This window comes from Trachemys scripta, chromosome 3 (genome assembly GCF_013100865.1).
Source record: "Trachemys scripta elegans isolate TJP31775 chromosome 3, CAS_Tse_1.0, whole genome shotgun sequence".
NCBI classification, from domain to species: Eukaryota; Metazoa; Chordata; order Testudines; family Emydidae; genus Trachemys; species Trachemys scripta.
Window position 1 is genome coordinate 16538757 of NC_048300.1, and position 23427 is coordinate 16562183.

Consider the following 23427-nt stretch of genomic DNA (forward strand, 5'->3'; position numbering starts at 1 on the left):
TAAAGAACACAATTCAGTTTGTTTTTACCAAGGAAAGTTCAGAACAGCTTTGTGATAGGATAAATTAAAGCTATGCTACAGAGTACAGGAATTTGCTACTATCCGTTTACACAGTACATATTTCCAATCCAAAGTAGAGAAACCAGTTTAAAAAGCTAGTTAAAAAAAAAAAAAAAAAAAAGCTTACCTCAATCCTAAAAGGATTATTTGAACATTTGTCACAAAGCATGGTGGATTAGCCTCAGGTTCCATGAAATGCATTGGCCTTTTCTGGTAAGGGATTGGGGGGGGGGGGGGGGGGGGCGGCGCGGGGGGGCAAAGAAAGGGGAGCATTTGCGGGGAGGGATATTGAAAGTGAGACTAAAAACTGCTTAAAAATCAGCCACGGTGCGAGTAACTTTTCTGCAAGCTTCCTCCACCTCAAGCGCCATGAATACAACTCAATCTCAGTTTTTCCTGAGCACAGACTGCCAATTGTCCCAATTTACACAATGGTTTGGGGATGTGGGCAAACATCTTAGCTCCAAGGCTGAAATGTCTTCATTTGTCACCTAAATGCACATTTTTGTATCCAGCTCTGTGGAGCTGAAAGGCAAAGCGTATGAAGGTAGTGTGCCACCTACCCACCCAGCATACAAGTTAAGGGGTTAGATTAAAAGCAGAATGAATAAATTTTCTTTAAATTGAACACTCAGCTTTCTGGCTAATTCACAGCTTTTTTCTAAGAGTGATGAACAGATGAGTCTTGGCTGTTCATTTTTTGTTGTTTAAATAAATAAAAAACCTCAAACATGGCTAATGGTAAACAAAAGATTAGTTAACAGAAGGAGAAAAATCCTTAATGTAGTTTAAAATTGCATATTCAAAGAATCAGGTAAATGTTGTCCTGTGACCAGTTCTTTTATTATAGTCCTACCCAATGGGCAGACATTTGAAAAAAAGTCCATCATAATGATCTTTTGTGAGGTTAAAGCATATTTTTACACCAATGTAATTTGCATTAATTTTGTTTAAAAAGCATTCAGCTACTCTAAGAACTCAATAGTACTCTAGATTTTAAAAAGGTACTTCTACAGTTTTCTTCTAACCTTCCCCATCAAGAACTATTCTATGCATCCAGTCAATGGATTTAACACACTACTACCATGCTGCTCCTCTATCAAAATGCCATAAGATAATTTCAATAATAAAGATAAATAGAAAAAGTTAATATACATGTTGCTATATTTTACAATGTTTGCATCCAAGCTGTAAACTAATGTCCTTTGAACTGACCATATTTACCCTCAGTTATACAAAAAAAAAAGCAACTTTTCAACACCAAGGGCATGTCATTCAAAAATATTAAATTGAAGGCATTGAATTTCACTATGCATAAATTCCCTTCCCCTCTCCAAAAGTAGACACTAAACAAAGTCAGGAACTTTCCCTTTCCTCCCCATAATCTATCTCGTTGTTTCCAGGCTTTTCCTCATTTAGAAAGGGATTTAGCTGCTGTAACAAAACAAAACAAAAAATCTTTTTAATGCAAACTGTCAAAGCCCAGAGAATATGAAATACACAGTTTGTTTAAAATCAGAATTGCTTAGCTTATAAATTTAATGAAATCCTTGGTGACACATGTATTAGTCAAGAGGTCCTTGGAAAATAAGTCTGATGTAACCCTGTTCGCCAGCCAGCTGATGTGCACAGAACGGACAGGCTGCATGAAAAGTGTGAGTACCATGAGGAAGAGGAATTTGGGACCAATATGCAGTTGTTTTTTCTGAGCACACGTGTCCACATGGGCTGAATGCATGAGTTGGAGGTCCTGCATCTACATAAAATCCAGCTTCACATCCAAGCCACAGAGGCACATAGGGGCCAACAGAGCGGCACATGGGACATTCTCGATCCTTCCCGTCTCTTTCCTCTTTGTTTCCCCAGTTGTGATAGCCATGTACGTGGCCACAGTTCAGATACACCCATGGTTGCTTTTCATCGACAACATCTTTCCTCTTCATACTAGGAAATGCTAATGTGTTAAACCCTACAGGGCACTGAGGCCTGGCGGCATTTATCTCCTGTCTTAGAGCTTCCAAGTGCTTCACCGTAGGAGTGCGTGAAAGGCCTTCGGCAGTACGCCACAGCATCGTTGCTCCACACAGATCGATTAATGAGCCATCTTGGAGTTGGTTGGTTTCATTCTCAACCTGGGATGGAAATGCATAGAGATCACAAAGTTACTCAAACGGACTGTATAGATTTTGAAGAAAACAACTGTAAAACCTTGCTAGGGAGCTCGGGCCAAGAGTTTCAACTAAGTGATTTTGGGTGCTCAATCTGAGATGCATAAAAGAGCTTGATATTTAGAGGGTGGGTGCTCAGAATTTTTTGAAATCAGGCACTTTTAACTATGTCTTAAGTTCGGGACCCTAAAACTGAAGCCACCAAAAGCACCCATATGCCTAATCATCATCAGCTTCTTCCTGATCATGCATCCAGCTAAGTCAATTAAAGAAAGAGCGATAGTTTGCCATGGAAGCAAGCAACATTAGTCTTACGTTAGTAGTAATGTATCCAAACACACACACACACACACACCGCAACTAGCACATCATCCTTCCTAAACAAATGCACCACAACTTAAAACAAGTAAAACATCCGATTTAAAAAAATGTTTACTCAGGAAAAAGTCATATCAAGACAAGCCTGCTTTTATACATCATGAATCTTTCTAGAGCAAGGTTTACATTACATTAGACTCTGAAACAGCCAAACTACTGTGGGAATTCCCCCCTCCCCCCAATGAGAAAATCGTGAGGAAAGATGCAAATGAAAAGGGAGGGTTAGGAAATAATTAAAAAAAAAAAAAAACCACTTTAAAAAAAGCCCACATCATGATGTAGCAAAGCTTCCACTGCTCACAGACCAACATGCTAGACTGGGCCACTAAATTTAGCACAGCAGTGTAGACATACAATAAATGGCAGAATCTGGCCTGAAATTGTTCAGTCTTACTCAGGTTGAGTAGCATTTTATTCCATGAGCACCCACTACATTTAACCTGACTAAATACAAAGTAAGGCACTATGCTGTTTAAGTCAATCACGCATACTCTGGCCTAGGTACAGCCTTAAACAATGTATCAAACATGCAGCATAAAGTGCTATTCACTACACTTACCATTTTTCCCCTCTGCTGAGCTGATCTGGTTTCACGGAGGCTGAACACATTCCCACACACAGATATCTCCCTCCACACCCCTGGTTTGGAGTCTTCAGTAAATCCATTGCGCGGATGCATAACAAGAACTCCATTTGTGGTTAACCCATCCATCTGTCCATCGGATGTCTTCCACTTGGCAGCTTTTTCCTATAAGGAATGACAATGACAGAACTTCCATTCATCTGTAATTCTGAGGTATAAACTAGTTTAAATATAAGCCTGCAGTGAGCTGGGAAGAGAAAGTGTCTCTTTACCCCAAGAAAGATGTTTTTTGACGAGTCAAATCCCGCAGCGTATATTCTTGCTGTAAAAGGAGGGTTCCGTTCACAGATGATTCTGCAAGCAAACCTTGATATAGTGCTCTGTACGGACTGTGTATCTGAATTACTCTGACTTCCAGGAACCGTATCTGTCACTACGAAGTCAATAGGGCTTTCTGTTGACCGGCCAATCTGAGGAGGGAAGAAAACACACGACTTAGAAGCTACAGTACAAAATATTTAAACTTAACATTTTAAAGTGGTCAAGAATAAACTATGACCTTTCAAAGACTAAAGGCATTTTACCACCTGAGACCCTAACCCCCTCTGAACTGCTAAGTTATTCCACCTCTTATTTTATTGTAGACATATTGTCTCTCTCAAAGTGGGACCAATGTAGCTGAGGTAATATCTTTTATTGGACCAGCTTCTGTTGGTGCAGACAACAAGCGTTTGAGTTTCACAGAGCTCATCTTCAGTTCTAGGGAAGGTAACAGAAGTGGCTAACCTAAATACAAGTTGGGGCAGATTGTTAAGCATAATGGATTCACACATGCTGTAGGAGACCACTTAAAAAGAAGTAGGCAATTAAGGGTTGGCAGGCAGTGGGGTGTGTTACAAATGGTTGTAAAGCAGTGTCTTGGAGTTCATGGATTTTAGCATCTAGCAGAGTTATGAATTTAAGTTCCCAGGCTTGCCTTTTGAAGGTGTGCAGGTTTCCTTTGAGGATGAGGACTGAGAGGTCAGATATGAAGTGATTGCTTTATGAAAAGCGTTTGCCCACAAGTGATACAGCGTTTTTGTCTTATTTTAATGTGGGAGTTCAATTGCTGTGCTCTCAAATGCTGTGCTCTCTTTCATGCACAGAATAGTTGAGGTACATCACAAGTTGTGATAAGATTCATGGGTTCTATACATGCCTAACAGATGTACTGTGGATGGTATTAATCACTGTAGCAGTGGAGATATGTCTGCAGGTTTTGCATCTGTTGTCGCTTTGAGTTGGTGTGTCCTGATTGTCTTGCTTATCCAGTAGCTAGACCACCACCAAAGTCGGATGGTTGTTTGAAGGCCAGAAGTGGGGGTTTGGGAAATATTTCCTTAGGATGTGGTCCCCATCAAATATGGGTTGTAACTATTTGATGATACCCCATATGGATTCTAGTGTGAGGTTTTAGGGGACAACTAGGGGTATGTGATCAGTGGGTTCCCCGTACTGAATCAGGTTCTCCCAGGGTATTTGGGTTACCCTTTCCATGATACAATCTACTTCTTCAGTGGAGTGCCCTTGTTAAGTGAAGGTTTCAAGTGCGTTTAGGTGTGTATTCCAGACTTTGTTTAGCGCAAGTCTTGTGGTATCTGAGTGCCTAGCTGTAGATAGATTTCTTAATTTGTCTGGAATGGTTGCTGGATCCATGAAGGTAAGTATGGGGATCCAGGGATTTCTTGTATATAGTCACTTGTGGGGCTCCATTGTTGAAGCTGATCATGGTGTCCAGAAAGTTGATGCTACTATGGGAGTGTTTTAGAAAGATTGGACAGATGTCACACTTTCTATCAATTAGGACCTTCCACAGAAACACAAGGGGCTGGTTTCCCTTGTCCACCTTCATAAAAGATCTTTACCTAAGCAGGTTTTTCACTTATATTCAATTTCCAGGTATTTCAACTCGTCATTGGTTGAAGGAATCATCTTTCTCAGCTTGCAAGAGCCTGGCCCCTTGTGTCTGTCTAGTGAGAGATACCAGAGATGGACTTCTGTCTTGCTTATATCTTCCAAAAGTTCAAGAGACAGGATGACCTCATGCTGTTTTCCCCTTCCTATGCACTTCCGATCCCCCTGTATGTAAATGGAGCTTCCATTGTTTTGATTCCACCATGCTTAATTTACATAGGAGACAGGTAAACAGCTGTGACATTGCCTCCTGTCTGGGAGAGACTTGTTACTCCGTTTGTTTGGGCACAGACTGCAAAGCCGAATATCAGTGAGTATCCATAATTTCTTATATAGTGTTAATACACACACACACACAGTAGAACCTCAGAGTTATGAGCACCTCTGAAATGGAGGTTGTTTGCAACGGTAAACAAAACGTCATGGTTGTTTTTTCAAAAGTTTGCAACTGAACATTGGATTTCATACATCTTTGAAACTTTACTACGCAGTAGAAAAATAATTTATAGTTAACGTTTAACAATACTGTACTGTATTTTCGTGTGTTCACGCTGCTGCCTGTGTGTGTACTTCTGGTTCCAAATGAGATGTGTGATTGACTGGTCAGTTCGTAACTCTGGTGTTCGTAACTGAGGTTCTACTGCATTTCACAATGACATTAAATGACCAATGTGTTGTTAAGTTTCAAATATATTACATTTTTAAAATAAATATGACACTAGTGTGGGAGGTGTAGTGAATATGTTAGGCCTGACAAGAATTGCTGACAGTGGTGAATCATAAATGGGCCCCCGTGTCGCAATGGATGATGGGAAATTTATGAGAGAGTTGAGATCTGTCCAGAAGATGGAAATATCAATGTATCTCAGGTATATAGTTAGTTTCATGGTATATTATTCCAGAAATTCTTCGTCGAGGTGGCCCATGAAGAGGCTGGCATGCTGGGGAGTCATCCTAGTATTCATGGCTGCTCCCCAGGTTTGGACAACGTGTTTGTTGTTATATGTAAAGTTGTTGTGGGTGAGAATGAAAAGGATGAATTTGACAACCTGTTTAGGGTGGATTTCTGAGCGTTGTACATTATCTCCTAGGTATTTGAGGCAGGCAGCAATGCAATTATGGTGAGGGATGTTGGTGTACAAGGAGGTGACATCTACATGGCAGAGAGAATGTTCTGGGTCGGGGGGTAGTTAATGTCATGGAGTTTCTGGAGGAAGTTGGGTCTGTGTGTGGTGTAGTTTAAGGATGTTTCTATGAGTCCTGATATTTCTTCAGTAAGTGTGCTATGGCCAGATATGATGGGTCTGCCTGGGAAGCATGTAGAACCTGGGTTGGTTCGTGAGGGATGAGGCTGTAGAGTTTTTCTTGGAGTTGTTTGGGGAAGGATTTGATGGCAATTTTAAATTCCTGTGTGAACTGTGGTGTGGCATTTTAGAGTTCTTTATAATAAGTGGTGTCAGAGTTGTCTGTTGGCCCCGATTAAAGACTATGATGGCATCCCCTTTGTCTGCATGTGTGATCACTTTCTGGTGGCTGGATTTCAGATACCATATTGCTATCCTCTCAGTAGTAGAAAGATTGGGTGAACTGTAATATTTGTTGAGGATTTCAGAGTATCTTTTCCTGAAGCAACGAATTTAATTATTTAGAGTGTGGTTTCTGCTGCTGGGGGACATCCAGTCAGATTATTTCTTTTTTTTTTTTTTTTTTTTAAATCTTATTTGGTGCGGATGTGGTAGTTGTGGGGGGGGTGTCATCTTCACTGTGAAGGAATTCCTCGAGGGAGAGTCAGCGGAAGAATTCTTCTAGTTCTCCACATGTTAATGTGGCATCAAGTTCTGTGGTGGGGCAGAATACGATACTTTAGTTCCAATTAGGTGGAGTCGATAGGTTGAGGATGCTGAGGTGTTGTGTAGCATCCATGTGGTGGACCTGATGTCTTGGATTCTCTGGAGTTGTAGTGGTTTTCACTTTTGATTCTGTGTTGGATGGCTGTCAGCTTTTTTGTCTTTATCATTATTTTGGGTTTTCTACATGATCTTCAGGTAGGTTTCATGGTTTTTTTCCCTTCCAGTGTGTGATTTTTGTTTGAGGTGGTCCCTTCTGGAGTATGTAAGGTGCAGGAGATGGTTCCTTGACAACCTCTAAAATTTGGTTTATTCAGGAGGCAGAAAGCAGCCAATAGAAGAAAAAATAGTGAAGGCAGATGTGACAGAAATTCCCCCTAGAGGCAGTCGCATTGGAAAGGTGAGCCCCAATATCTAAATCAGCCCGAGATCAGCAGCTGCAATGTCAAAACAGTGGGAAAGTGATCCCTTTAATCATGGGGGGCAGGGGTGTGTGTGTGTGGGGGAATAATTGAGCCCCTAGTGGCTGCATGAGCCCAGCACACGTTCCAATTCTTGACATCAGGTTTAGGACCTATTGGAAGTACACTTAGAAAGAACAACTGGGACATGTGAGTTAGCCCTCCAGTTCTAATGGGGCATTGGAAAGCAGGGTCCTGCTTGTTAGGAGAGACCAGGTACAAGAAGTTTGCATTTACAATGAAATATGCCTGCCATAACAGAACAACTTTGGAAAAATAGCAGCCTGCTGTAATCAAGCCACGAGGCTGGGCGGGAGGGAGGATATCTACCTTCAGTGCATTTGCTGACAAGGTAGTTCCCCCCCCTCTTCTGATTGCAAACAATTGGCTTAATTATGCCTTCAGTGCAGACCTATTCAACACACCTGACTATAGTAGGGCAGTCAGTTTCATGCAACCCCGTCAGTTGGACTTGTTACAATGCTTGAAGAGTGTACAGGGAAGTTTTTAACCTATTCCATCCAGGACATTCAGATAGCCAGATCTAAATGACTGGGGTGCTACTGAATTCAACAACTTGCTGCCTGAGCTCTCCAATTCCATACCCATTTATGGAATTGACAGACAATCCCTCTCCCAATTTTCATGGTATAGTGGATTATACTATATCTAATTTACTGCTATGCAGAACGACACTGCAAAAGTGAGAGAAAAACTAAGCACTCTGGGTATTTTTTGGTGGGAGAGGAAGGGGTTCGCTGTAGGGGATGTGGGGTGTCAATATATTTCTTCTATTGCATTTACTCTGCTTTCTAGGCAGGATAACCCATCAGCCCACGTGGACTGCCACAGGTGATTTTAAAGAAGCCTGCCTGAAGAACATTTTTACCAAGATAGCTTATTTGTTCCCCCTCTTTAGAGGATCTGGGGAATTACAGACCAACCAATCAGACTAACTTTAATTCCAGAAAGATACTGGAACAAATTAATAAACAATTTTCAAGCATCCAGAGAATCTTCGGGTGATAAGTCATAGCCAACATGGATTTGTTGAGAATAAATCATGCCAAATTGACCTAATTTCCTTCTTCGACAAGGTTACTGGCCTAGTGGAGGGATGAGGTGTAGACATGATATTCCTTGATTTTAGTAAGGCTTTTTATAGTCCCAAATGACAGTCTCATAAGCGAACAAGGGAAATGTGGTCTAGGTGAAGTTACTATAAAGGTATCTAGTTGGGGGAAAAAAAAAAAAAAAAAAAAAAAAATCACTCAGAGTAGTTCTGAATGGTTCACTATCAAACTGGGAGGATGTGTCTAGTCAGGTCCCGCACTATTCAATATTTTCACTAATGATTAGGATAATGGAGAGGAGAGTATGCTTATAAAATCGGTGGATGGCACCACGCTGGAAGGGATTGCAAGCCAGGATTAGAATTCAAAATGCCCTTGGAGAAGTGGTCTGAAACCAGCAAGAGAAAATTCAATAAACACAAGTGCAAGGAAAGAAGGTAGGAAGGAAAATAATCAAATGCATTAATACAAAATGAGGAATAACTGGCTAGGCAGTAATACTGCAGAAAAGGATCTGGGGGTTATAGTGGATCAGAAATGGAATACAAATCAACAATGTGATGCAGTCACAAAAAAGGCTAATATTCTGGGAGGTATTAACAGGAATGTTATATCTAAGATACTGAGGGTAATTGTTCCTCTCTACTCAGTACTGGTCATGCCTCAGCTGGAGTACTGTGTTCAGTTTTGGGAACCACACTAAGATGTGAACAAACTGGAAAGAATCCACAGGAGAGCAACAAAAATGATGAACAGTATCAGAGGGGTAGCCGTGTTAGTCTGAATCTGTAAAAAGCAACAGAGGGTCCTGTGGCACCTTTAAGACTAACAGAAGTATTGGGAGCATAAGCTTTTGTGGGTAAGAACCTCACTTCTTCAGATGCAGGAAGTGAGGTTCTTACCCACAAAAGCTTATGCTCCCAATACTTCTGTTAGTCTTAAAGGTGCCACAGGACCCTCTGTTGCTTTTTAAAAATGATGAAGGATTTAGAAAACGACCTGTGAGGAAACCCATGGGCATGTTTAGCTTGAGAAAAGACAAATGAAGGGGGAGCGGAGAACAGTCTTCAAACATATTAAGAGCCGTTATAAAGAGGATGGTGATCAATTGTTCTCCAGGTGCACTGCCGGTAGGACAAGACGTAATGGGCTTAATCTGCAGCAGCAAGGGAAAGTGAGGAAGTTTTTTCCTAATGTCTAACCTAACTGTAAAGATAGTTAAACACTGGAATAGAGTAGGAAGGTTGTAGAATCCCTGTCATTGGAAGTTTAAGAACAGGTTAGATAAACACCTGTCAGGGATGGTTTAGGTATTCTTGGTCCTGCCTCAGCACAACAGGATGGACTAGATGACCTCCAGAGGTCATCTAGTCCATCCTGTTGTGCTGAGGCAGGACCAAGAATACCTAAACCATCCCTGACAGGTGTTTATCTAACCTGTTCTTAAACTTCCAATGACAGGGATTCTACAACCTTCCTACTCTATTCCAGTGTTTAACTATCTTTACAGTTAGGTTAGACATTAGGAAAAAACTTCCTCACTTTCCCCTGCTGCTGCAGATTAAGCCCATTACGTCTTGTCCTACCGGCAGTGCACCTGGAGAACAATTGATCACCATCCTCTTTATAACGGCTCTTAATATGTTTGAAGACTGTTCTCCGCTCCCCCTTCATTTGTCTTTTCTCAAGCTAAACATGCCCATGGGTTTCCTCACAGGTCGTTTTCTAAATCCTTCATCATTTTTAAAAAGCAACAGAGGGTCCTGTGGCACCTTTAAGACTAACAGAAGTATTGGGAGCATAAGCTTTCGTGGGTAAGAACCTCACTTCTTCAGATGCAGGAAGTGAGGTTCTTACCCACAAAAGCTTATGCTCCCAATACTTCTGTTAGTCTTAAAGGTGCCACAGGACCCTCTGTTGCTTTTTAAAAATGATGAAGGATTTAGAAAACGACCTGTGAGGAAACCCATGGGCATGTTTAGCTTGAGAAAAGACAAATGAAGGGGGAGCGGAGAACAGTCTTCAAACATATTAAGAGCCGTTATAAAGAGGATGGTGATCAATTGTTCTCCAGGTGCACTGCCGGTAGGACAAGACGTAATGGGCTTAATCTGCAGCAGCAAGGGAAAGTGAGGAAGTTTTTTCCTAATGTCTAACCTAACTGTAAAGATAGTTAAACACTGGAATAGAGTAGGAAGGTTGTAGAATCCCTGTCATTGGAAGTTTAAGAACAGGTTAGATAAACACCTGTCAGGGATGGTTTAGGTATTCTTGGTCCTGCCTCAGCACAACAGGATGGACTAGATGACCTCTGGAGGTCCTTTCCAGCCTTACATTTCTATGATTCTGTGTTGGGAATCATTAAGAAAGAGATAGACAATAAGACAGAAAATATCACGTTGCCTATATATAAATCCATGGTATGCCTACATCTTGAATATTGCATGCAGATGTGGTCGCCCCATCTCAAAAAAAAAAAATATATTGACCTGGAAAAGGTTCAGAAAAGGGCAACAAAAATGATTAGGGTTATGGAACAGCTGCCGTATGAGGAGAGATTAATAAGACTGGGACTTTTCAGCTTGGAAAAGAGACGACTAAGGGGGAATATGATAGAGGTCTATAAAATCATGACTGGTGTGGAGAAAGTAAATAAGGAAGTGTTATATACCCCTTCTCATAACACAAGAACTAGGGGCCACCAAATAAAATTAAAAGGCAGCAGATTTAAAACAAACAAAAGGAAGTATTTTTTCCACACAATGCACTGTCAACCTGTAGAACTCCTTGCCAGAAGGAGTTGTGAAAGCCAAGACTATAACAGGGTTAAAAAAAAGAACTAGATAAATTAATGGAGGATAGATCTATCAATGGCTATTAGCTAGGATGGGCAGGGATTGTGTCCCTCGCCTCTGTTTGCGAGAAGTTGGGAATGGACGACATGGGATGGATCACTTGAGGATTACCTGTTCTGTTCATTCCCTCTGGGGCACCTGGCATTGGCCACTGTCGGAAGACAGGATACTGGGCTAGACGGACCTTTGGTCTGATCCAGTATGGCCATACTTATGTTCTAATAAAACCATTTTTGGTAGCTCAGTCATGGCAAATTAGTTTAACTTCAGCACAGCATTCAGTCACTGGAAATTAGAAGGAACAAACCCTAATTTTTAAAAAACAAAACCCTTTCCTTTTGAGGAAAGCTACAAGAGATATGAAAAGTATGCTGTGGGCCCAATTCTGCTTGTATATGCAGACTCCACTGAAGGCAATGGAATGACTTCGGATTTACAATGGTATCAGAAGTGGACCCTATATGCCAACATTTCACAGTACAGAATTCACTCTTAAATATTATTAGACTTTCTTGAAAGAGTTTGTGCTGTTTTTTCACAGCACAAAATAGCTATTGGTCCAACTAGTCACACTTGCATTTCCACTGCACCTACTAGTGGCTGATTCTCAAAGCACTTTGTAAGCATGAACTTCGCTTCAGGCTCCCCCTGTGAGACAGTTATCCCTTACTCTCCATTTTATAGAAGACAGACGAATTAAGTGACTGGCCACAGACACAAAGGATGTCTGTGGCAGAATGAAGAGTAGAATCCTGGTCCTTGTCCTGGTGGATTAGTCAAACATGTTTCACCTACAAACACTGAAAAAAAAACTGAGCAAGAGCATGTCTTGATCGATTTTCTTATAATGGAAAGAAAATATATACTGCACATGCTTTACATACCTGAAACATATCAGTGTTGCTGTCATGTGTATATTCAACCACCACCGTCTGGGCCCGAGACAAGGTATACGATATGCTATGTTGGTCCTTGTTGCTTATTGCCTATAGAAAATTAAAATATATTAAAAATAAAGACTATTTGAGCATCACAAAGGAAAACAAACACTAGTCAATTGACAAAGAGGAACAACCCAAGTTAAACATAGTAGACTTACAGTAGTGACAAGTCAATGCTCATGTTATTTTGTAAGTTAAAAGATTACAAGAAAAAGGCACAAAAATTATGTGGCTTAGCTGTAGACAGATACGGATTTTAAACATGACACTCACACAGTACACTGTCTGAGTCTTAATTTAATAGTCTGGGTTTAGCAATCTAGAGGTTTTGCATTTTAAAAAGGTATCAAGGATATCTTGGTAAAAACCGCAGAACTCAGATTTCCCAGACCTGGTACCCTAAAAAGAATGTAAGTGGAGTATGGACAGCATCAGCGCTGCTCACAGAACACAGACTAAATCCACGAGAGCGGAATTTGGCCTGGCCCCCAAACTAGAAAATCCAAAGTGTTTTATTATCACCAGCAACCCACTTAGTTATTATTTCAACCACCATTCAGCTTTGGAACAAAGAGTTGAGATTTATTCAAGCTATGATCAAGAGTGCGCAGTACAGTAACTCCTCACTTAAAGTCGTCCCTGTTAACGTTGTTTCGTTGCTGATCAATTAGAGAACATGCTCATTTAAAGTTGCACAATGCGCCCTTATAACGTTGTCTGGCAGCTGCCTGCTTTGTCCACTGCTTGCAGAAAGAGCAGCCTGTTGCAGCTGGCTGGTGAGGGCTTGGAACCAGGGTTGACCATCCGCCCCCCCCCCCCCCCCCATCAGCTCCCCGCTGCCCTAAGTTCCCTGTGCGGCAGCTGCCCAGCAGGCTATCAGTTGCTGGCAGTTCAGCTGTCCCTCCCTGCACTGCCATGTGCTGCTCCTGTCCTCTGCCTTGGAGCTGCTCCCAGGAGCCTCCTGCTTGCTGGGGGGGCTGAGGGGGGCTAATGTCAGGGTGTCCCCTCCCCACTGCTCCTGCCCCCCACTTACCCCATCTCCACAGAGTGGGGGGGGCACGACAGGACTCAGGGAGCTTGCTGGCAGCAGCTGCTGCCTCAACTTGCTGATCTACTTAAAAAGGCAATGTACTTAGAGTGGGCTCAGTGTACTTAAAGGGGCAATGTGCATCTCACACACACACACACACACACACACACACACACAGTGTGTGTGTCTGTCTGCCATGCTGTCTCCCCTCCCTCCATTTATGCTGCCTTGTACAGTGTGAGGCTACATTAACAACAATGTGTTAACCCTTGAGTGCTAGTTCATAATTTAGCAGTAAGACATTCCCTGGGAAAATATCCCACTCTCTGACTCCACCACCTCAACCAAGCTTCGCAATCATCATCGCTGTGTACAGTATGAAATTGTTTGTTTAAAACTTGTACTGTGTATATACATAAAATTAGTCTTGTCTGGTGAAAAAAATTCCCTGGAACCTTACTCCCCCCCCCCCCCCCCCCATTTACATTAATTCTTATGGGGAAATTGGATTCGCTTAACATCATTTTGCTTAAAGTCGCATTTTTCAGGAACATAACTACAATGTTAAGCGAGGAGTTACTGTAATCAAAATGAAACATTAGGTAAATGCTCTCCTCACTACATGGCTATGCAAGACACCAACATCAATATCGCTGGGGCAGACTGAAGCCACCCCTTACAGGGATATGTACAGACATAAGTGTGGAAGGAGCCTTCTCGGTTTAATTCCTCCCCTCAATGGCTGCTGACAGTTGCAGTCCCTGCATGCTCCTGGTTACCATTGCTACAAGTGGGGGAGCCCTGATCCTCCTCCTCCACTTCATCTAGTGGAGTTAGCCAACTGTGGAAGAAAGTACATACTATCCTCTCCCCCTAAGGAGGTGCTCCCCCAGCAGATTAGTAATTCTGCAACACCTTGCAATAGAGGCCAGTGTCAGAAAGGCACTACAGAGCTCTACTGTAAAGATAGCAAATAAGCTATGTAGCTTACAACAAACATTAAGGGCCAGGCTATGCCAGGCTCTTGTGTAGGTGCATGGAGGGTGGGGAGTGAGGGTTCAAAGCACTCTTTACCATGTACCCCCACACCCCTCAAGTTCCAGACACAGTCACAGTCACTGCAATCAGGTAATCGCAAGACTGCTCCCTCCTAGCAGCCCTGGGGGAACAATCCACGACAGAGCATGGCACACTGCGTACATGCCTCCTGCACATCTACAGAACTCTAGAAGGGGCAGTGCCTTCTGAGTCTCAACCCCTCCAGGATTTCCTGCTGCAGCTTGGCACTGCCCTCGTTGGTGGGCAGGATACAAACACTATGCTCAGGTCTAGGAATATAGCCAACCTTCTGTTCTGCTTGATGACTGCACAAACTCACAGGTGCAAATCTGCTAAAGGTGTGTCACTGCAGTGCTAAACCTGTTCAGACACTGGAGTTAAAAATAATAATAATAATAATGCAGGACTGATCCAGAAACAGACCCAACAGGTCCCTTCACCACACTGCAACAAGAAACGTGTTATGTGACAGACACATTAGTCATGGCTAGTGTTAGACACACTTTGGCCTAGACACAAAAGATGCAAAGAATGATTAAGCATGGTAAAGGCTAAAAATACAAATGCAATGCTAGTAAAACCTCCTCATCCTGACCTTTTGCAACAGCAAAGGAAAAAAAAAGGTGGATTTTATTTTAACAGCCCTTTTAGTCACTGTGATATCATGGGGTGATTAGTAAGCTACCTGGACAAAAAAAAGCAGTAAGTGCTGCTAGCAAAGCAAGGAAACGGAAATTTACTCACAGGATGCAAGCTATCTAGCACAATACATTAACTTTCAGTTTGTCAGCCAGGGCTGTGGGTTTTTGGAGGTTTGTGCCATTTTTGACTTGCAAAACAATGGCTAGTTGTCTATAACTGAACAAGTCTTCATAGTCTGCTTGTGAATGAAGTACTTGTGAGGCTGGAGAAATAGTGAACTCAGAATAGGAGTTGTGAGCACATCAACTGAATTACAGCATCAGATCCAAACCCCTCTTCTATACTTCTCCCAAATTAAAAAAAGGACTCAGCTATTTGATGTAATTCCCGGAGCTAAAGGTGCATGAACTGGTACTCCCCATTGTCAGAGCATTTAGAGACATTAACAGAGTCAGATCCTATAGCCCTTACACATGAGTGTGTGACCGCATTGGCTCCAATGCATTTAGTCATAGGCTTTAAACGTGCCGAATACTTCCTGCAAGACTGCTGAGCGTCCTCAGTTCCCATAGATTTCAGTGGGAGCTGTGGGCACTTGGCAGCTCACTGAAAAATATTCCGCATCTGGCAGGACTGGTTCCAGTGCAAGTGTCCATGGAGCCCAGACATGGTAGTTATCAGCTCCAGTCAGAATCGCCTTTACGCTTTAAGCTTCATCAGTGCTCGTTCCTGGGTTTAAAACCTTCCCCTCTCTCCCTCCTAGGGAGGATCGGACACTTGATTTTAAGCCCCTTGCAACACTTTAAAACACAGCTCCTTTCACCCCTTGCCCCATCTGTGGCCGGCCACCACCAGCAGTGGACTGAGTAGCAAGTGTACTCTGAGTGCTCTAGTAAGGGAGTGTGGCAAGCACAGCTCCACACGAAGCACAGACCTAGCGCTAGTTACGTAGACTGAGAAAACAGGAAATCTGAACTACACCTTGGTAGCATGCTCTGGAGGAAAACCAAACAAAGTGTTTTATGTGACCAGCTTAACTTAGTAGTTATTTGTGTTATGTGGTGAGGACTGGGCACTGGATTTGTTTGTGTTAAATGGTTTCTTTTTCATTAAGTGAAACCTGGGATAGACACCTCCCAACTGTTTCCCACACAGGGCCTGATGCTTCCAACATCTGGGTAATTACACTGAGCTCAGTAGATTTACACTGGTGTCAGAGTAGAATCTGGCCTACAACTAACAAGCTGTCAAACTTACCTTTGCTGCTTGAGGAGTGCAGGCAATATGCACAGTGCTGGGTTTCACCCCATTTGCCTTGGGTCTTTTAAATAAAGCAAACCTACTTTTCCTTCTTCCTCGATCTCCATTTGGCAGAGAGCCATTATACCTGCGGAAAAAGCCATTATGCAAGATAAACTATATGAAGAAATAAATAATGGTATTTAAATTCATTTGGACCGATTGCTAAACAATTATTGTATTGTAGATCTAAAAACCAAGTTTCACTGTGAACAGTCTTTGTGGTAACTAATGTATTATGAAAAAAGAAGCAGCCGGAAAGCTGCACAGAACTATACGCCTGAGAATAAATGACTATGGTACAGACCTCTCTCTGGGTGCACAGAATTAAAGGTTGAAGTCAGAAAAACAGATGGAGAAAACCAGTCATGTGCATTTAGGGCCCAATCCTGCTCACGCCAACTTCAAAGGGAGCAGGAGCAGGCCCTAAACTGCTAAATGTGTAAGATTTATGGTTACAAGTAGCTTTATCTTCAATAATTTGCTTGTAAAACAGAAGCAGGCTCCGATGAGAAACACTTACTGCAAAAGGACTATTTTTTCCAGAGAAGATCTCAAATAAATAAACACCCCTTTCCTCTCCTTAGGGCTTACCTAAACTAGACGACAAGATGTTTGTATAAAGTGTGTTTGTTAACATGTTTTAACACCCTAATGTAGACAGGAGCAGCCCCCACACATCACATTGATCAGCTAATGTGTTATAGTACAATTTGCCTAGTTTGCACTAGGATTCTAAAATACGTTAGCTAGTGTGTTTTTAATAAAACCCTGTTTATCCTAGTCTAGACAAGACTTTAAAAAGGAGGATTTCCATCTATGTTATCAAAGATCCTGTCTTTCCAGCCACAGACTGGGATCTCTGAAGAGGTCATTAGTATGCTGGGGGTTTAATGCCACATAGCTTGCCTGGCCTGGAAAGCGAGAGAATGGAGCTGGAAATCAAACCCAGACCTTCTACACAACAGTTCAAAGCCCTATCAAAGCCCCATGTGATTGGCTCATTTTTCATTGCAGAAGCACTGCAGTAATCTAACATTTGACCTCACTCCTATGCACTCATTTCTAACCAAGACACTTACCCTAATACAATCAGTTCACCATATTTTACTGGTGTTTTAGATGGATGATTTTCTTGATCAGGAGAAAACATGAGCTTAGTTAGTGACTTCTTCTCAGATTCCAGTTTTCTGATCAAGAGCCTTGACAGACTTTTTTCATTATTTCCTGTAAAATAAAAGGTAAAACAAATTAGCAAGATGGCAAATAAATTACCTACTGTCTGCAAATCAGCTATACACAATGGCTTAAGTGAACCTGCACATCCAACATAACCATATACTGTTCCACGTGTCTATCTTTTGGTCTGCCTGACCTGCTGCAGTAGTGGAATCATTTCATATACACCGTTTTCCCCTGTTTCAGTCTGTCTTGAATAACTGCTTCTGCCTTGTACAGTATATAAAAGAGTGCACACACTAATTCCAGTTAGACTGTCTTCAAGTAACTCCTGGAATCACCAAAATATAGCCTATCAAAAGGCGAATTTAAGTGTGGCAATAGGGTCTAATGTTGCCATGGCAGAATGGAGTTACCCCTCCTGATTATTTAAACATAAGTGGTGTAGAACTGCACTAGATATGCTTGGTGATACTTTGGGGTAAACCCTCAAGACAGGAGGTTGCCTAGTAAGACTAGAATGAAGAATATATTTAAAGACCATATTTTCTGATCATTAATTGTCCAGAAGCACATAAGTTTTATCAAATATATTTGCGAGTCAAAATTATTTGCTGAATAATAATTCTTGCGCTGTTGATTGTGAGCAGTTAAGGGCAAGTATTCGATACTACAGTGAGTTTTGATTGGACACAGAGGTCACACGGTATTGCTTCTGTCTTCAGACTGGATGAGTTTAATTCTTAGAACCTGATTTCCAGTGTAAATACCTGTGATTAAAATTTCACAACTGTTTTACCATGGATTCTCTAAAATTACCTTAAAATGTGTCGTTTTTGCAAATTTCCCTTCCAGTAAAGTTATTCACTAGAGCTACTTCTGGACAGAACACATAGGGAATATGAATGCAGACACAGCGAACAGCCTGTTACTTCAGAAAATGCCCTGAATTATTCTCCCACATCTGTTAGTAAGAATCATTTCCAGTAGTACAGGTCTCATACTTCTAAGGAAATAGACAGGTTAAGTGACTTGCCCCACAGAGAGTGAGTGTCAGAAGGAGGATCTGAACTCAAGATTTCTGCATGCTAAACTCAATCCACTAACCTCTGCTAGCTCAATGCAACAACTCACCCACTTGATGTAGGTGTTTGTGCAAGTAACAACCTCTTTTATCTTCCCATCCCAACAAAATAACGTAGGGTTAATAATAAATAAAATAAATGATTAAATTATTTGTATTACGGTAGCACATAGGATCCCTGGTACTTGCACAGGACTTCACATGTTTAAAAGCTCCTTACAAACCCTAAATCAATCCTCACATTCCTGAGATAGGGAACCATTATCTGCATTTAACAGATGAGGAAACTCCGGCAGAGCGGATTAAATGACTCGCACAAAGGCATTCAGCAAATCAGCAGCACAGCTGGGTGTAGAACCCGTGTGTTCTGGTTCACAGTCCCATGTTCCAACCACTAGACCACACTGTCTTTAAGCTGACCCAGGTGAGACCCTAAATCTTTCACTTGAAAAAATACTAAGGAAGGCAAAAATTTTAAATGACAGAATATTTAATCTGAAACACAGGGCGGAAAAATGACCTGAAGTAGAACTAACCTACATAGTAGCTACAAATCCAGCTAAATTAAAGACTTGTTTGAACACACTCACAGTAGCCATTTAGGGTCTCTTGCAAAACACCATGAACCCTGACTGGGAATCAGGTGTTCAGCACTTAACAAGAGATGCTCAGCAATGCAGAACTGGGCCCTAACTAAACAAAGCTTTGAGTACCCTTCCCAGTTTACTGGCAAATATTTAGATGCGCTTGATATTAAGCCCAATTAACCTAGTCCCACAAGTCACCTGTTATGTTACAGGTCATAAATTATGTTACAGGTAATTGGGATTGAGAAATGTATCCAGTATTTATTTAAGGGGGTGGGAGTCAGGAGTCAAATTAAAGTCAGTCCATTTCTCCATATATACAAATAATGGATTTAATACCTTACCTTAATATTTTCAATTACTTGATTTTTGCCTACACACAGCCCACTAACATGGGGTCATATCTAGTAACATACTGCAAAGAGTCAATCCTCCAATTATGGAGACCAAAGAATTTAGGGCAAAACATTTCAGATTTAAGTACTTAAGTAATTTGCCCCACCAGCAGCTCTCATTAGCTTCAACAGGAGCTACAGGTCCGCAGCACCTTTTGAAAATCAGGGCACTTTTATTTAGGAGCCTAAGCATGGATTTAGGAGCTAAATTTAGGCACCCAGGTTTGAATCTATTGGCCACGACTGCTTAGGAATTCCTACGCAATGAAGTCAAAATCCAGAAAGAAAACTTGCCTGCTGGTTTGATGCTCAAAGTTAATACAGGCAGGCATGTGCGGGAGTGTTTGTTATTATCTCAAAAGATGAAAAGGAAGATTTCTTTTTAAAAATAACCTACAAGTTTAGGGCTCAGTCCTGAAACCCTTACTCACTGAACAGTACTTACATAAACATCACATCAACGAACCGGATCACCAGCCCCCCACACCACCCAGGGTGAATGGAGTCCAGGAATGCAAGAGCCAACACCATGGAGAGACACCGTGCCTACACACCAGCTCTGCTCCTCAGTGGGATTGCTCTTATACCCTGGCAGCACAGTTCCACTGGAGACAAACTACCAAGGACTCCTTGGGGGCCACATCTCCCCTATGATGGGACTCACTAGCAAGATACAGCCTAGGCACTCAGAGCTTGTAGCTTTGGGCCTGTATTGGGTGCCTTGAAGCACATGGGCTTACGACAACATCATCTTTGTTAGCCATAACTGCAGTAACAGCATTTCCTGTTTTGCTTTCTCTAGGGTTTCTCCGTGCAAGTACACTGAAGCATTGCTCAATATAAAATGGATTTACCTCCATGTTGGTCTGGGCAAAAGCATGTTACAAGCAACTATTCATCACCTTTAAAAGTCAAAAACGACACCCCAACATTTCTAGTCTTTTCTTTAAATGACTAACCATTTGTAAAATGCACATAGGAAGAAGAGAGGCTGCAGAAGAGATCAAAGTTCAATCTTCTCTGCATACTCCCACTTTCGCCTTAGCGATCACATTTCATAGTCAGCACTTTGCGTTTTTTCTTCTGAAGTGTACATTGGAAGTCATTAAAATCTTGACATTTGCTGCTCAGTCATTTAACTGCCATGGAATCTGCAGTACTGCCCATTAGGGAATATTATTGGACTGGTAAATAAGATTGTAATGGTACTGTGCCTTGCTTACTTTTAAGAGTACTGAGCAGTATACTTAAAGCTACCTCATGCTGGCAGGACCAGAGGATATGGGAAAAGATCTGAGAGAGAGCAGTTTTGGTTTTGGTGTGAAGAGGTCTGGAATGTTCTCCCCTTGCTATTTTTCAAGTCATAAATTATTTGCTCTGTGGAGTGCCCTGGAAAAACACTACTGCCAGCCCCAAAGTCAGGTATGACCCTCTGCCTCCGACTAGCTGCAATGGGAATTACACATGCACATTGAGAGGCGAATAAACCTCTTTAAAGAATTACCTAAACAGATGGCCAGGCAATCTGTTCTGTAGTGGTCTTCTCCAGAAAGAGAGACCAAAGAGACTCCTACCATTGACCAAAATGGTGGACAATGTTTCATGTTAAACACCAGTTCAGCCAGGACAACAGCCTCCTTTGATGCATCACTTCAGACTGCTAAAGAAAGTTCTTTTAACTTGGAAACCACAGTACAAAAAGATTTTGTTCACACCTAAATCTAAAAACACACCCTAGTTAATTTTTGTTAAGCTAAGAGGAATCCAAACTAAACTGATTTTGTGAGTACACAACCATATTAAGATTTTTATTCCCGCAGGGGAAAATTCAAGAATTACAAATCCAATTATTGTGATCATGGGAACAACTGTTCCTCCACTGCCAGGGGAAGGCAGTAATTTGCATGAATGGTTTTGAACTAAAATTCTCCAGCTTTTTATGCTAAATTCAAGCTTATAAACTTTTGTCAATTGCACATGGAAGGCCTGTTTTTCAGCAGTACCGAACACCAACAACTCCAAAGTCAAGTACCTACAAAACTCAGGCCTGCAGTGACAAATTCAGAGGTGGCATACATGTTGACATACACATGGGTAAGTCAATGTAAGTGGGTGTAATGTAATACATGCTAAGGAAGCCAAGGGGGAGGCCTTCAGCCGTCTCGTGCACTCTCTCACCACCCTTGTTAGTTGCATTTCTTGTGACACTATCCCCTTGACATGTAATTACACCCAATTTTTTTGGAATGATGCACCACCATTTATATCTACTCTGAATATGTCCCCTCTGCCAAACGTTTGCAATGAAACCGGGGCATGCTCTACACTGGAATTTCAGCCATATTGGTTTAAGCCCCTACTGTCCTCTAGCACGATTCACACTAGTGCAAGTCATTTCTACACTGAGGGTTTGCACCAATGGCTGAAAAGTATAGATAAAGCCTTTGTCGGGTTTGTCTTTGTTTTTAGTGTTATAGACAATCATGTTTTCTTAAAATCATCTATGACTTTTAAAAAAGAAATCCTTTACCCTGACCTTTTGTGGACTTCCCACCAAGAATCGCAAGAACCTTAATCATGTCTAAATAAAGTCTTCCAACGAAATTTCTAAGTAGTCTTACTGGAATTTCACAAAATTGAAAATTACACTCAATATTATACAGAGTCTTCTAGGGAAGTGGTGGAGGCTTATTTGCATGAATCATTTAGAACTGGACAAAGTACTTAAGGATTTACTGTAGGAAACCTTTCTGATCTGGCAGGATAGACTGGATTTATCTAATAAGCCTTTTCTTTCTCGATTTCCTGCATTTCTATGATCAGTATAATGTGCCTTTTTAATCTTTCATAAGAAGACAAGAAAGTCTTTAAGAGTCAAATAAGGTTAATGTAAGAGATTATAGAAATACAATTTAGTAGTCTCCTTGAAATCTCACATCTAAAAGATCAATTATCTTGGCACAATGATAGTCAAGATCTTCAGCACAGGCAGCTGAAAATTCAGTAGTTATCAGATTTCCTCCCCCTATTACCTTGTCAGTAATTTCTTCATGTCAGGAAAACTTTCTTCAGTTTTACCATCTAGAACAGTTCAATAAGGAACTGAAAGTGATTTTCTATTTTCTAAGCTTGTAAAGGTTCTTGTGAGGTGATCTAGCCTCTCAGACTTCCAACAACTAATCAGACTGGAAAGAGAATGTTATGAAGCTTTCTTAGCTGAACACCCTTCTCAAAGTCTCCTACTGTTTCCTCCTTTGAAAAGAAGGCATTGTCAGGACATATGCCATACACAGCTCTTAGGTCAGTGGTTTTCAACCAGGGGTACATGTACCCCTGCAAGTATGCAGAGGTTTTCCAGGGGGTACAACAACTGATCTAGATATTTGCCTAGTTTTACAACAGATTATATAAAAAGCACTAGCAAAGTCAGTACAAACTAAAATTTCATACAATGGCTTGTTTATACTGCTCTATATTTCACTGTATAGTACGTAAGTACAATATTTATATTTCAATTGATTTTACAATTATACGGTGAAAGCAAGCAATTTTTCCAGTAATAGTGTGGCTGTGACTTGTCTTTATGTCTGATTTTGTTAGCAAGATGTTTTAAAGTGAGGTGAAATTTGGGGTAGGCAAGAGAAAGGGGGTACAGTAGTCTGAAAAGGTGGAGATCCACTGTCTTAGGACAGAACCCACTAGGCTAACCAATCTACGAGTTGAAGGATTTATGTGAAAACTCACCATTTAGAACGCAGTAGTACCTAAAGGCTGGTTCAACCCCATTGTATTAGATACTGTACAAACAAAGCTACTTTAAAATTCTTAGGAAG

The 23427-nt window shown here is 41.4% G+C and overlaps 1 protein-coding gene across 2 annotated transcripts in view; it reads right to left on the reverse strand.

The window, feature by feature from the left end:
* Positions 1-304: 304 nt before the first annotated feature.
* Positions 305-23427, reverse strand: part of PELI1 (pellino E3 ubiquitin protein ligase 1) — a 63174-nt gene continuing 40051 nt past the window's right edge. For both annotated transcript variants that reach the window (XM_034764202.1, XM_034764203.1), the window contains exons 2-7: positions 17432-17576; positions 16308-16437; positions 12263-12364; positions 3462-3659; positions 3166-3354; positions 305-2192 (exon numbers count right to left, since the gene is read on the reverse strand). In XM_034764202.1, the coding sequence (XP_034620093.1) occupies positions 1626-2192; positions 3166-3354; positions 3462-3659; positions 12263-12364; positions 16308-16437; positions 17432-17502 (1257 nt within the window). In that variant the 5' untranslated portion in view covers positions 17503-17576 and the 3' untranslated portion in view covers positions 305-1625. The remainder of the gene's footprint in view (positions 2193-3165; positions 3355-3461; positions 3660-12262; positions 12365-16307; positions 16438-17431; positions 17577-23427) is intronic.